The 16036-nt window shown below is 38.5% G+C and overlaps 2 protein-coding genes across 4 annotated transcripts in view; one reads left to right on the top strand and one right to left on the bottom strand.

Moving 5' to 3' along the window:
* Positions 1–8844, bottom strand: part of LOC107716407 (cyclin-dependent kinase 8) — a 15918-nt gene extending 7074 nt beyond the window's left edge. Inside the window, exons 1-6 of one of the 3 annotated variants that reach the window (XM_016522844.1) lie at positions 8767–8817; positions 8372–8680; positions 5345–5420; positions 4072–4182; positions 3843–3983; positions 2362–2419 (exon numbers count right to left, since the gene is read on the bottom strand). In XM_016522844.1, the coding sequence (XP_016378330.1) occupies positions 2362–2419; positions 3843–3983; positions 4072–4182; positions 5345–5420; positions 8372–8499 (514 nt within the window). In that variant the 5' untranslated portion in view covers positions 8500–8680; positions 8767–8817. Of the gene's footprint in view, positions 1–2361; positions 2420–3842; positions 3984–4071; positions 4183–5344; positions 5421–8371 lie in introns of all 3 variants that reach the window. The other 2 variants (XM_016522843.1, XM_016522845.1) reach the window with 2 other exon arrangements.
* On the top strand, positions 8795–15965 carry LOC107716376 (E3 ubiquitin-protein ligase RNF6-like). The gene is made up of 5 exons (XM_016522786.1): positions 8795–8863; positions 9664–9817; positions 11113–11268; positions 11451–11564; positions 12052–15965. Exons 1-5 carry the CDS (start codon positions 8795–8797, stop codon positions 13872–13874), a joined length of 2316 nt encoding a protein of 771 aa, XP_016378272.1. The 3' UTR covers positions 13875–15965.
* The last annotated feature ends 71 nt before the right edge of the window (positions 15966–16036 follow it).

Raw genomic sequence — 16036 nt, 5'->3', positions numbered from 1 at the left:
ACCATTTACACATGGGAGGGAGCAGGTGTAAATTTCTTTCGTACCAACTAACATTTTCAAAATACGAACATTTTCATGAATCCGAAAATTTACGTCAGAACGACTTTGCGAATGATTTACACAAAAAATCGTTCTGCTCGTATTTCATAAATGAGGCCCATTATTTCTTCTGTTTGTCACAAGAGGAAGGAAACAGAGCTGATGTCATACCTATCTTCACACGTCCTCTTTCAGGACCTTCTCCCATTACCAATATATTGGCAGGTTTCTGTGGTGAAAGAGTCAAAGTTCAGAGTTGTAACACTTCCTCGCTCATTTCATTGTGATAACTGATGCAGTAACTTTTGCAACTTTTGTGAACAGGATGTGTTAAAAAAAAAAAACTAAACTAAATGACGCTTGGGTCCATTAGCATTAACCTTTTGCAAGAATTTCTTTATATTTTTTTTAGAATTCTTCATTCATGCATTATTTGGCAACAGTATTATGTATAAATACATATTTTTAAATATTCTGAATTAAGGCCCATTCACACCAGGAACGATAACTATAAAGATGACGATAAAGATATAGTTGTAAAAATCGTTCTCAATATTAAAGAATAGCAGAGTCCACACACCACAGCTATAATGATAAAGGCACAGAGAAACGATATCGTTGGAATCACTTCCAGAACGATTCTTTCCAGCTGATGAACGATAAAAACCTTGACAGCCAATCAGAATCAATCCTGCTATAACAAACTCGAGAATTTAAAGCGGCAGATGAGCATGCGCTTAGAATAAACAGATGATATTGTCCACTTGTGTGGACGCTAATATTGTTGCCTTTATAGTTATCTTTATAGTTATCGTTCTTGATGTGAACGGGCCTTTAGCCTTTATTTTTACCTTAAGGTTTAGACATTTTAAGGTTTAGTAATTTTGTTGTGCTTGTTATTTTAATTTTTATTTCATTATTAAAACATTCCTATTTAGTGTAATTTTATTTAATAATTTTAATACATCAACTTATTATTTTATTTCAATTAAATTCAATTATTTTATTTTAAAAAATGAATAGTTTTGCTTTTAGTAAACCATAACACCACAGTTTGACAAATAAGTTACATTTAATTTTCCCCCAAAATATTTCATCCTCAAAATAAATAAATCAATCAAATTAAAATAAATAAATAAACAAACCAGAATTAATAAAGAAATAAAGAAACCAGACCAGAATTGTTAAATTATATCCTTACATCTGTTATGGCAAAAATATATTTACAAATTATTTTATAAATGCTGCCACCTAATGGAAATTGTCATGGGATTTCTAATAATCAGCCAAGTATTAGAACATTCTACTCTGTATAGGAGATCATGATCCGCACTCCGTCTTTTTTCGTTTCATTTTATATTCATCGTTGATTTGTGTCTTTTCCCATCAACGATGAATGTAAAATAAAACGAAAAAAGAAGACCGTTTTTGTGAGTGCAGATCCTGATCTCCTATACTAAGTAATTTAACAGATTTACGCACCAAAATAAAAAGATTAAGTGACGGAAGACTGCGGTGCAACCAGCGTTGTAGAACAACGTTCTACTCAGTAAAATTTTTTGATCAAGCTGATCACAAAAAAATATATAAACAAGTCAAATTAGCTACATCTGGATAGACATTTGACTGTTCAATATAACACTGAACCTCACCAGGTCTCTGTGCAGGACCCAGTTGGCGTGCAAATAGTGGATGCCGTCCAGGATCTGGTAGAGCAAAGACTTTACCATCCCACGCGGCAGCTGAAGAGGCTTCTTATTGGCCTTGGAGGCCCTGTGGAACTTAATGATGTGCTACAAAGAAACATAGACCCTCAGCAAGATATGTACTGTATACAAACATTTCTGTGTGTGTGTGCATGAGCGTTTGATTGTATGTTACCCAGAGGTCATGTTCAGCGTAGTCAAAGAGAAGCCACACTTTGCGGTCTGCATGTGACAGGAAAACCTTCTGCAGTGAGATCACATTGGGGTGCTTCAGTTCACGCAGCAGCTGCAGGGAGCAAACAAGAACGACAAATGAACTCGTTAAATATCATTCTAATACATAGTTCATAAAAATGCAGTGTCATCAGTTTGTCTAAAAGAATACAGAACGTTTGAACGTTTTACGCACCATTTACACATGGTAGGGAGCAGGTGTAAATTTATTTGTACCAACTAACATTTTCAAAATACGAACATTTTCATGAATCCGAAAATTTACGTCAGAACGACTTTGCGAATGATTTACACAAAAAATCGTTCTGCTCGTATTTCATAAATGAGGCCCATTATTTCTTCTGTTTGTCACAAGAGGAAGGAAACAGAGCTGATGTCATACCTATCTTCACACGTCCTCTTTCAGGACCTTCTCCCATTACCAATATATTGGCAGGTTTCTGTGGTGAAAGAGTCAAAGTTCAGAGTTGTAACACTTCCTCGCTCATTTCATTGTGATAACTGATGCAGTAACTTTTGCAACTTTTGTGAACAGGATGTGTTAAAAAAAAAAAACTAAACTAAATGACGCTTGGGTCCATTAGCATTAACCTTTTGCAAGAATTTCTTTATATTTTTTTTAGAATTCTTCATTCATGCATTATTTGGCAACAGTATTATGTATAAATACATATTTTTAAATATTCTGAATTAAGGCCCATTCACACCAGGAACGATAACTATAAAGATGACGATAAAGATATAGTTGTAAAAATCGTTCTCAATATTAAAGAATAGCAGAGTCCACACACCACAGCTATAATGATAAAGGCACAGAGAAACGATATCGTTGGAATCACTTCCAGAACGATTCTTTCCAGCTGATGAACGATAAAAACCTTGACAGCCAATCAGAATCAATCCTGCTATAACAAACTCGAGAATTTAAAGCGGCAGATGAGCATGCGCTTAGAATAAACAGATGATATTGTCCACTTGTGTGGACGCTAATATTGTTGCCTTTATAGTTATCTTTATAGTTATCGTTCTTGATGTGAACGGGCCTTTAGCCTTTATTTTTACCTTAAGGTTTAGACATTTTAAGGTTTAGTAATTTTGTTGTGCTTGTTATTTTAATTTTTATTTCATTATTAAAACATTCCTATTTAGTGTAATTTTATTTAATAATTTTAATACATCAACTTATTATTTTATTTCAATTAAATTCAATTATTTTATTTTAAAAAATGAATAGTTTTGCTTTTAGTAAACCATAACACCACAGTTTGACAAATAAGTTACATTTAATTTTCCCCCAAAATATTTCATCCTCAAAATAAATAAATCAATCAAATTAAAATAAATAAATAAACAAACCAGAATTAATAAAGAAATAAAGAAACCAGACCAGAATTGTTAAATTATATCCTTACATCTGTTATGGCAAAAATATATTTACAAATTATTTTATAAATGCTGCCACCTAATGGAAATTGTCATGGGATTTCTAATAATCAGCCAAGTATTAGAACATTCTACTCTGTATAGGAGATCATGATCCGCACTCCGTCTTTTTTCGTTTCATTTTATATTCATCGTTGATTTGTGTCTTTTCCCATCAACGATGAATGTAAAATAAAACGAAAAAAGAAGACCGTTTTTGTGAGTGCAGATCCTGATCTCCTATACTAAGTAATTTAACAGATTTACGCACCAAAATAAAAAGATTAAGTGACGGAAGACTGCGGTGCAACCAGCGTTGTAGAACAACGTTCTACTCAGTAAAATTTTTTGATCAAGCTGATCACAAAAAAATATATAAACAAGTCAAATTAGCTACATCTGGATAGACATTTGACTGTTCAATATAACACTGAACCTCACCAGGTCTCTGTGCAGGACCCAGTTGGCGTGCAAATAGTGGATGCCGTCCAGGATCTGGTAGAGCAAAGACTTTACCATCCCACGCGGAAGCTGAAGAGGCTTCTTATTGGCCTTGGAGGCCCTGTGGAACTTAATGATGTGCTACAAAGAAACATAGACCCTCAGCAAGATATGTACTGTATACAAACATTTCTGTGTGTGTGTGCATGAGCGTTTGATTGTATGTTACCCAGAGGTCATGTTCAGCGTAGTCAAAGAGAAGCCACACTTTGCGGTCTGCATGTGACAGGAAAACCTTCTGCAGTGAGATCACATTGGGGTGCTTCAGTTCACGCAGCAGCTGCAGGGAGCAAACAAGAACGAACACACACACAGACGCACATGCTGAGACAGACATCTACAGAGCACCTTAAGTACACAAAATCACTTCAGCCTGAAGAATGCTTATTACAAAGATAGTTTGGCCAAAAATAAAAATTCTGTCATTGTTTATACACCCTCATGCTGCTCCAAACCTTTATGACTAAGGAAGACAAAAGCAGAAATTTGGAAAAATGTGCTGGTTGCTCTTTTCCATGCAATTACAATAAATGGAAATTGGAGTTTTAAAGCTTCCAAAAGGATACAAAACCATCATAAAAGCCGTCCATATGAATGCACAATATTTAAGTCATATCAAACCAAATGACAGCTAATAATGTTCACCTTCACTGGACTACCAGACTAGCTGAACACAAATCAATGGCTGCATCCGAAATCACTTCTTTTGAATAAGTAATTACTAAGTAAACGTTCAATATAGTATGAATGCTTCATATAGTCATGCTGACATAAGCTGTTTCCATCACCCTGTTTTTATGCGCATTTTGAATTATCACATCAGAAACGAGTGATGGAAACACCAAATTTAAAAAAAATTCCTTAAATTGCAAAAAACAAGAGAAGAAAATTAAGCCTGTTTTAGGTGTTTTTTAACTTGTGCGAAAAAGGGTTAATGCAAATAACGGGAGATGGAAATGCATTTTGAATGCATTTGCATTCTTAAATGTCTGAGCAAAGTATGTCATCAAGTATTTCTGTATAATTGCCACCCAGAAATGATACAGGACTGTGTTCCCAAACAGCAGGCATCCACATCCAAGAGCAATGACTGCATTTATATAGTAGAGAAGAATTCAAAATACTTGTGTGAGAAAGTAGAACGAAAGTCATTATATGGAATTATTACAAAAGTCATACAGGTTTGAAATAAGATGGGGGTGATAAAAATAAAGACAATTTTACATTTTTAAGTGAACTATCCCTTTACTTCACATTACTTGAGAATATAGGCATACAAATTTTCTTAAAAATTCATAGAGCTAATCACAGATTTAACACTGTAAAGTATCCACATGCTGCAAATATATTTCCAGGAACTTGTTTAACCAAGATGGCATGTGTCAGAGCTACTTGAAGAAGATCCTCTTGACAGAAACGCGTTTAAAGCTTGATGTACTTACTGCTATCTCTCTGCAGGCGGACATAGAGATCCCTGTGCCTTCAATCTGCTTCAGAGCATAATCTTTGTCATCCTTCCTGCAAATATAGACATATAAGCAACCGCAATTACTCTTCAGTACATTACATTTCCCTAAATCTATACCTACATATCACATTAAACCCTTATAGAGAGAAAGAATCCACTAGGAAAGGCCAAGCAGAATTTAAGCAGATGATTTTGACTCTTTTATTACCAGAACACCTTCGAAAACTCATAAGTCTCCTGACGACTAATGCGAGGCAAGAGGGTAATGTTGAAATGAAGTCCCGCAAAAAACATCAGCCTATAAAATCCCACAACGCCCTGTCCAGTTTCTGGAGAACAAATTAGCTGTAAACCGCTCACAAACAATCAGCTTCTATGGTGAACAAAAACATCTTTAAACACTTAGGACCTTCAAGTGAGACTTTGGCCGCCAGGCAGTCTGGACTTTAATAGCCCAGCTTTGGGTCTGTCTGATGGGTCTCAAATAAAGCCCCGCACTTCAGAACCAACTTACAGTAACTCATCAGCAGATCCATTCTTACTCCGCCAAGATAGTTTACAATTGGTGTGAAAAAGATTGCTGCACCAGAACCAAATAATCATTAAAGAACATAACTAAAACGAATATCTTGTGATAGCACTAAATACAATTGCAAATGCAAATTGGGAGGAATGCTATTTCAGCTGCCTCAATATGACCACAATTGTCCTGCAGACATGAGGGTTATTTTCTGTCAAGCTTTCCAAGCAAAAACTACCAATACAAGTAAAATGTAGAATGGACTTTTTAGGTCTTTTATTTATTCCCCAAGTCGCAGCTCTAATTTCTAATCAATAAATGCAAAACTTTTAAGTCATGGTCGTTTCATTTCTTTCCAAGTGTAGGCAATTAAAACCTAAATTAAATTTAAAATTAAATAGTTTTAACTGACACAGCAGCTGGAATTAGAAAGTTAGAGACCTATTAAATTAATTTTATTCTTATAATGGTTTAGTTACATTTTAACAATCAAAAAGGATGTCTAATGAATTGAATTCATAAAACTTTAAGAATGTATTAATTTTTACAATAATAGGGCCCTATGAAATGTTTTTTTTTTTTTTAGAAATTCTGTGTTGTCGGTTTTCATTTTTGTGGATTTATGATTTAATACAAAGAAGAATCAAAAATGGTGGCAATGAAAAAATGCATTAATCTTTTAAAATGTAGTCAACTTAAGTTTGAACAATTTCTTTAACTTTTTTGGCAAACAAAGTGCTGCACAACTGTAAACTTTGCCGTGCAGCTCTGTTGTTCAAAAAAGTGATATTGTGTGCTATTCCTTCAAAAATATTGTTTTAATAAAATTGTTGTTTTTGTTACTTTAAGTACATTTTAAAGTTAAACTGCATAACAGTCTTTTTTGTGGTTTAAAATTCACACACACTAGTCCACATTGTAATTTGATTATATATAGTTTACTTCAATGTTCTTTAGATTTATTCATCCAATTTTTGCCAAATTCTGTGACATTTCACGTTATACAGTAACATGTTTTTATGACTGAATTCTGTGATTCCATCAGTGCTTTACAAACTGAAAAAAAATAATAAAAAATCACAGGACCCTACAAATTCAAAGACCATCATGTGTTTGGCAGTCTATTAGAAAGCCTGATAAATGTGTGTTTAAATTTCAGAAAATGTATAAAACAAAACTGTTAGAAATGATCTAATCCTAGAAGGTTACACTTGTCATACTGTTATTCTCAGCCCTTTGATCATTGTGTTTGAAGAGAATCATTTGTCCTTCTTTGGATAAAGAGCACAGGCAAATCCCTGTTTTTGTCCTAGTGTGAGAAAGTTTTGGAGAATATATTCCTATCGGCAAGTTACCAAAAACATTGAGAGCAAAGAATTTCAATTCCCTTTTTCCCGAGACGGACTTCTAATAAAACAGACCTTCTAATTCCCCTTTGCATCTGTATTTTCAATGGTATATTCTACAGAAGAAACCAGAAAAAGGAAAAGAAACCTGAAAAAGGCTAAAAAAGATCCTCCTCTGAACCCGTGCAGCGCTATTCGCTCAACGCAAATATCTCAAAAGTGACGTCAATCACACCTGCAATGGATTCAAGGAGTTGACATGAAATTGGGAGACTAATGATATCTTTACACAGCTGAGGTGACATGCATTTGCAAGGGAAAACAACAGAAAATTGAGGCTATAAAATGTAAAGAAATAAATGTAACTGGTTTAAATATGAAATTAGATGTAAGATTCCATTTGTTAACATTATTTAACATGAACTGACAATTCTAAAGAATTTATTAATCTTGCTAACATTTAATGGAAGTGGGCTAACAAAGATGAATACATTCTGTAACAAATATATCGCTCATTGTTATTTAATGCATTAACAACGGGACCTTACTGTAAAGTGTTACCAAATTATAAACATAACAGTCTAAATAAAATATGAAACTATTAATTAGAATTCTCTGCCATGACAAAGGCAACATAAAAGGCTGCTATGAAGCTGCACTTTATTCACAAAGAATGTAAAACAGCATCAGAGCCTCCTTTTACACTAGAGATGCTGATTTTATGCAACGTTGTGTATTTTGGAGCAGCCCTTTAGTCAGCTGTTTAAAGATGCCATTAAGAACGTGTAGTTTTTGTTAGAGGTAAATATAGTTTACGTCATGACGAAGAAAAACAACACATGATGTTGCAAACCTAAATCTGCATCAAATGCACCTTGTGCCCATCGTAACAGCATAAGCTCGTCAATCACAACAGCACCCGTGCCTGCTGACGTACATTCACAATCCCCTCAAAATAAGCCTCCACTGAAACTGTGAGCTGTACATATCAAACTCTCTTTGAAGACAAGAGACGTGGCTCTCTGAAACACCGGGCCGAGGGCGGATGACACACGGTCTGTTTTGGTTTCTGAGAGCAGAACGCGACGGCAGCGCAGGCCTCATATCGCTGCACAAGTCCATCCTGCAAACTCACCCATCTTTCCTCTTTGCTTTGTACACATGGCCATATGTCCCCCGTCCAACTTTACATCCCTCGTACTCAAAGAGATCCTCGACTCGTTCTCTTTCCCCTGTGAGCTTCACTTTGAAATCATAGTCCATTTTCACCGTTATTCTGGGGATCCGGGCTGTGGCTTCCCTTTAATGCGCCGCTGGGGAGGCAACTTACTTCAAGCCCCGTTTAGACAATTAGTTGCCTTCCCTCGCGTCGCTTTTCCGCTCAGCGAAAGAGTCCACATTTACCGCGAGCAGAGACGGCGTATGAACCACGTGTGCTTCTGATCTGACAAAAAGTGCAGAGTGTTATCGGACTATCAGTCGCTTTCTTTGATATTTCTGTGCAACTGCGCCGCTCAGCCGGTATCTCACCCGGGAGAGTTGAGCGTCCACGCACGGTATGTCGCAAAACGTCGTGAACGCCACTACCAACCACAGACGGCGAGGAATGGGCTTTGTGGCGCACCACGTGGATTTTAACTCTTTAGAGCGCTTTTGTGTTTTTTTACGCATACGTTTTGTTTTTTGCAATACAATACATAGAGAAATGTTTATTAACAATATATATTTAACAACAATTTCACAAAGTGTAACGGGTTACACAGTGCAAACAATACTAAATAGTAGTATAATACAACAAAATAATACAAAATGTTATCTTAACTATAAATATTACATTTATTAACAATAATATTGAATGCCAGGTTTGCTTTTACATTCATACAAAACACTACACTATTATAGTTATTATATCATGTAACATTTGATGTTGTTCAGATAGATTCATAAATATATCCTCAGCCTTTTTTTAAATGAAGCATTTCGTTGCTCTCAAAAATATCAGACATCTTCCTACTGTTATTCTGACTATTTTTAACCTTTATTAAATCTCTTCACATAACAAACAGGCATTATTGCTTGTAAACACAAACACACACACACACACACACACACATATAATACTCTAAAATAATAAATACTAAAATATATAGAAGCAAATTATAACATTATTATTAAATTATAATATTTTGTAATTAAATGAAACTTAACAGCGGCTTAATCGACATAAACTGCATTTAATATTGATTATATTATAATTTCATTTATAATGTATTTTTATCATAATATAATTCAATATAGCTAATTTATGTATAAAAACACAAACTTAACTATGAGATAATATTGTGGATAAACGATCAATTAGCAACAGCACTGCAGAAAATAAAGGAAAAAAGCTAGAAAGAAACGTTATCAATAAGTGCAATATAGTGTTGTTACTGGCGTATTACTGTGGGAACTGGTTTTGCGCACGTGGTAGTTATCCGGACAGTTGTTTGTGTCGCTCCGTTGGTCCCATCTTGGCTACATTGTAATCAGAGCGGAGAGGAAAGAGAACTCGTCCATATTACAGCTGCTGTTTCAGGTACTTACATGTCTATTACTAGCTTCGTTTCCTTATTTTGTTCTCAATCTGGACAGTGTTATTACATTTCATATTTTCTGTTACGTTCTTGTGTCAGTGACATTTTCCCCATCTTGTCAAAATAATGATCTAAACCTTTCATTGGCCCACAGTTAGCTTGTCAGCAATCTGTCGACACCATCAAAGGTGTTGCGCATTTAAAATGACAGCTCGCTCCGCCGCTTGGTTTGCGTTTGCCCAGTGACAGGCGATGGTGACAGTTTAATGACTAATTTCAGTTGTGAATTTCACCCTGTGTAGAGTGCTAGCCTAGGCTTTTTATTGTCTCTGGTATAGGTTGCTAGCTGACATGGAGCCCGACTTTTTCTTTGTCATGTCCCTCCTTTGACCGATGCTGAGTGGATAGTCTTGACTGTCAGTCATGGCTTCTCGGACGCTGATTGGTTGTGAGGCTGACAGCCCAGTTTTGGTGCCTTACTTGTTCTGCGGTGCTGTCTGTGGCCTACTGTATTATTACAGAGCAGCAATACTGTTTGAAATGACTGAGGTATTATTCATATTAATTAATTTGACGCTATTGTCAACGTCACGTGGCTCTCGGTTTGTTTTGACCTGTGTCAAAGCGGTTTTGCTTCCATTTTAGGATTTACGCGTATTGCCTTTCAGAGGCGTTCATTTTGTCGGGCTGTTTCCTAATGGTGGCTGTGTTTTAGACAGAGAGAAGTTAATACTAAGGCTATCCTTATGTATATCCAAGATATTTTGAGTACATTTTCTTGCTGTCTCATTTTCAGTGATTTATATGTGGAGCTGGTTTCTATATTAACGTAGACCATGACTTCATATTTGTTTGCAGATATAATGCACTTGCAGATTCTTGAGTGATTTATATATATTGCTGCCTTCGTGTTTTTATTGAAGATGAATAGTTGACATGAGATTTGTTAGGGAAATTATTATATCATATGATGTTATATGTTATTTTTTCTTTTATAATTATTGTGCATGCAATTTTAATGACCTACTTGGCATTGCATTCTTAAAAATGTATTTGCCACCACACAACCATAATATCAAAGTTGATTAAATGGAAAAACTTAAAATATATGGTGAGCAGTTACAAGACCACAAATTTTACACGTTCCCCTATAAACTGAAATATTAATGTTGATAAGAAAATTCCAGAGAAAAGAAAAGTAACACAGAACAGAGAAAAAGTCATAACCGGGCAGCTTAAGTATCTATTGAACAATTTTTGTGTTTTTTTTTTTTCATCTTGTAATATCTCTGAGCAGCGGTTTCTGTGGTGATGGACCCTCCCGGCGGCCGAGACGAGCGTCATCGTCAAGCGGAGCGGCTTCGGCGGGAGGAGGCATACTATCACTTCATTAATGAACTGAGCGAGGAGGAATACAGACTAATGAGAGACAGCAATCTACTGGGAACACCTGGTGAGAACACACCGAACCCGGTCGTATGCAAAGATGCATGTAGTTTCATTTACACAGAGAAATATGTAAAGCATTTTACAAAATGTAAGGTGTGAGGAAGTACAAATTTCCAAACCTATAGCCTTTTACTTAAATGAACAATAGATGGATATTAAATAGGGTGTGCCTTTGTTTGATTACAGGTGAAGTCACAGCAGAGGAGCTGAGGCAGCGTCTGGATGGGGCAAAGGAACGAGTGTCATCTCAGCCACGCCCTGAAACCCGCCCACAGAGCAGTGAGGCAGAGGGCAGTAGTGGTAAGGACATAAAGGGATGGTTTTGAATTCAGTTGCTCAGCTATATTAATATTTTTACTTTGAATGATCAGCTGGATTTGTATGCAATACACATGCAATTACAAAACAAGTCAGGATGCATCTGAGTTTTTTTAGCAACAGTGCAGCGGCATAAATCTTGGGGTTAAGGTTGTGATGATATATAGCTTTATGCAGCCATAGTAAAACATGTAATCTGAACCACGGGGGGCATAAATGTAACGTTAAACTTTGTTGTCAGTCCACATTTGTGATTCTTCTGAATGTAAGCTACCGTAATCTGGTAAGATTTTTTTTAAATGTTTTTGAAAAAAGTAAATTTAATGCATCCTTGTCGAATCAACTTAGGTTGTGCAAGTAGAAACAACCTGAATGAAAGTAAATTGTTTCATTACGTACCCTTTTATTCATCAATATTGATAAGAAATTGGTAATATACAATATTGATAAATAATTTTTTCTTTTTCAGGTGCAGTTGAGCCAGGTGCGGAAACATCTAATGGAGACTCCCTGTTGGAATGGCTGAACACTTTCCGGCGCACAGGAAATGCTACACGTAGCGGGCAGAGCGGTAACCAAACATGGCGTGCCGTCAGCCGCACCAACCCTAACAGTGGCGAGTTCCGCTTCAGTCTTGAGATCAACATCAACCATGAGCAACCCGAGCCTGGAGAACACAGCGACACCCCTGACCCGACTGAACTTCCAATGCCTCCTCCTCCTCCTCCTCCTCCTCCTCCCCCAGTGTTGCCTGCCTCTGCACCCACGACCCCTTACAACCCCTCAAGGTCTGCACCTTACACACTTCAACACCCCACGCCATACTCTACAGCCAGGCCCACCCTGGGAAGGAGGGCCGCGGTGCGCCGCACTCGCAGTAACACGGCTCTGCCTGTAACGCCACCTCTGACCTCACAGGCTCCTCCCACAGCTCTTAGGAGGAACTTGCCTTCTTTGCCAAGCTCTCCTCCTCCACAGGCTCCACTTGCTTTTCAGTCACAAGAGCAGGATGGTGGTGCCGTAAGGGGTCAAATACAGGTCACAACCTCCTCAGTTAACGCAGGGGAGGGGCAGAATGGAAATGAAGGCCCTGACTGCCCCACCACTCTGCCTCAGTCCGGCCCCCAGGTGGCGCCGGCTGCCCGTGAGCCACGAAACAGCAGGACTCGTTCACGTGGCCGTGTGCGCCGGGCAGCAGGAGCTGGTGGGGTTTTGTCTCGCTCTTCGAGACGTAGTCGCTCCCCCCTGGACAGAAACCCCACCTCCAATGTTAGCCCCACCCATAGCAGCAGCGCCACCCCAGTGGATTCCACCGGAAGTACCGCTGTAGCAATGGAAATGGGCGAGGCCACTGTAGAGCCAGCTGCTCCAACGGATCCTCCGGAGGCAGGTGAGGAAGAGGGGGAAACGCCTGTATCGGGTGCTGGAGGTGTGCGGCGCCACCCCACTATCATGCTGGACCTCCAGGTGCGGCGCATCAGGCCGGGCGAGAACCGGGACAGGGACAGCATTGCCAGTCGCACTCGCTCTCGTGCTCGGGCCGCCGAGAACACAGTCACCTTCGAGAGCGACAGTGGCGGCTTTCGTCGAACCATCTCGCGCTCGGAGCGTGCGGGAATCCGCACTTACGTTAGCACAATACGAATCCCTTTGCGACGCATTTCTGAGACAGGTCTTGGCGAGCCTAGCTCCATGGCGCTAAGATCTATCCTGCGCCAGATCATGACCGGCTTTGGTGAGCTCAGCTCCCTCATGGAGACGGAAGCAGACTCGGAGACCACCACTCCCAACCAGGACACCGCTTCTGCTGGTGGAGCCCAGGCGTACCGCGTTAGTAGTGGTGAGGGCGGTGTGGCCCATGGCGGAGTGGAAACGGCACGAGAAGGTTTAATGGCAGGTGAGGAGGAAGGACAAGTGCGGGTGAGCAGGACTGGGACAGAGGGACGACCTAGCAGCAGGGACACTAACAGCTTGGTGGAAAATGGGACATTGCCCATCTTAAGGCTGGCGCACTTTTTCCTTCTCAACGAAGATGAAGACGAGGAGCACCCAAGGGGCCTCACCAAAGAACAGATCGACAATCTGGTCACACGCACTTATGGTCAGGTCAACCTGGAGGGCGAGCTGGGCCGCGCTTGCAGCGTTTGCATCAATGAGTACGCTCAGGGCAACAAGCTGCGTCGCTTGCCCTGCGCTCACGAGTTCCACATCCACTGCATCGACCGCTGGCTATCTGAAAACAACACCTGCCCCATCTGCAGGCAGCCTATTCTGTCCAGCCATCAGGAATGATGTCAGGCTGTAGCTATCAATCAACGGACTGAACGACTGACTTTTGTTCCACCGTCGGTGGCACGTGTACATAGTGCTTCAATGTTTTCATTCTCTGAGATCCATTGTATTCAAGCTAAAGGTAGAACCAAAAGCAGAAACAGACTATAATGCAGAGATTTAACAAAGCTTTATTTTTTTAGACCCCTTTTGTTTTCATCTCTTCCTCTTCTTCCATTCACCATTATGCTTTGTGGACATATTAACAGACGGCATGACTAACTCGGATGGAGTTAGGAATGTTAGCTTTAGTTAAAGGTGCGGTTACATTTACTGCTATTTGTTGAATTTTCGTGGGCAAAATCTTGTCATTTCAATGGGTATCCATGTGATCTGGAATTTCGTGTGAGGGCGAACAATTTCCTTTTGCAACAGATTCACGTTGGTAAGTCGTTCACCGCATTGACCAACAGAAAGCTGCTTGGTTTGGAAGTAACTTCTCTGTGAGCTGTGCTTTATACATCGCTACACTATTGAAAACAATAGTGACATTGGAGTGACATAATAGACATTGGATCTTTTTTGCCTGTGAAATTTCACCAAAATTTCACTAATGCAACCGCACCTTAATTCTATCGCACTTATGAATTTTAAGTTTGGTGGCTTCAAAAAATGGATAAACCTCTTAAAACTCTTTAAGGACATGTAAATAAATGAATGTTTGTGTTTTCAGTTTTAACGGTAAGACATATTCTAGAAAGAACCGTACACTGGTTCAATTGCATTTTCAAAAGGAACCTTTATTTTTAAGCGCTTGCAGAGAAATCCACCGGTTTTGAAGCTCTATGAGTCCTCCATGTAAATGCTCCTTAATGTTGGGCAGTGTTCTTTTAAATGCGTTTTCAATCAAAGCAGGTTTTTAGTGTGATTTTTATGGGGTCGTTAAGAATAGTCATGGGATATGAATGATGCATCTGGTCGTAGATGAATTTGTCGCTGAAATTCCATCGCGGAAATGCATCTGCATCTTTATACTACGGGAAAGGGCAATGAGCAACTCCACAAACACTACAGAATCCAGTTTTTAAGCGTGGTTATTATTTTTCCTGTGGGCTAAATATGCTTTCCACTTTGAGTGTCATTACATTTCTAATGAGAATAAGCCATTTGCATTTGAACAACAGTTTTGGAGTGCCGATCAGATTATATGATATTGTATGAGCTAGTAAGTGCATGCTTGATTTGTACCTGCGTATAAACCCCTGCACATAGTTCACAATGTTTTAATGAAAAGCTGAAATTGATTATCACATGAAAGCACTTGTCAGCTGCTGCACTATAAGGCAGTACATTCAAGCCTGTCATAGGCCTGACTTCTTCCAGGGTGATGCAATGATACAAGAAGGCAATGAAAGATATTGAATTGTGGTTAAATATTATGTTTTCCTGTTTTTACCCTTCACATACCTTTTTTTTTTTTAAATATAGTTTTTATCATCACATGCTCTTGTACCGCACACATATGTCCTGCCCTGCTTACCTTCCCTCAGTATTTTAATGTACAATGGTTTCACTTATGGCCTTGTCTGAAAGCCCCGTTTGCTCTAAATGACCATTTTCATGCAGTGTTGCTCCTTCCCCATGTGAGGCAGAGCGTGAAGTAGGACTTCTGAATGAATGATCATGAATGTAGTGGTACCTTGCGTCTTTCCAAGGTACACTTTTCCTCAATGTACAATAGATGTCTGCTTGTGTTTCAGGATCTCGATTAAAACAAAGACAGAGTCTGTTAATCAACACCTGTCCTCGATGTTATTGTTTTCTTGTGTACTAAAATATCCTTTTATTTTGTCTGTATGTTGTGAGGATGTGTGTATGTTCTGTAAGAAGTGTGAATTGTAAGTATGTGTGTGTATATTGCTGAATGGATCAGAATGGTTTCTGAGCTGTTGTGTATCTGCGAGTGGGGGATGTTTGGCCATGAAGTTTAGATATTTAATGATGAAAAATTGACATCATTGAGCTATGACTATGTATTATGTTATAATGTGATGCTAAACAGAAGAATATGTATTCTGTTACTATGTAATAAAATAAAACATTTTTTTTCTTCTCTGCTCCCTAACAATGGAATGATATACATTGTTATTCCTAAGGAACAAATAGGGTTTTCAAACACTGAA

This window comes from Sinocyclocheilus rhinocerous, unplaced genomic scaffold, assembly GCF_001515625.1.
Source record: "Sinocyclocheilus rhinocerous isolate Xijiao unplaced genomic scaffold, SAMN03320098_v1.1 scaffold360, whole genome shotgun sequence".
NCBI classification, from domain to species: domain Eukaryota; kingdom Metazoa; phylum Chordata; class Actinopteri; order Cypriniformes; family Cyprinidae; genus Sinocyclocheilus; species Sinocyclocheilus rhinocerous.
This window is presented reverse-complemented; position numbering and strand designations above follow the sequence as displayed.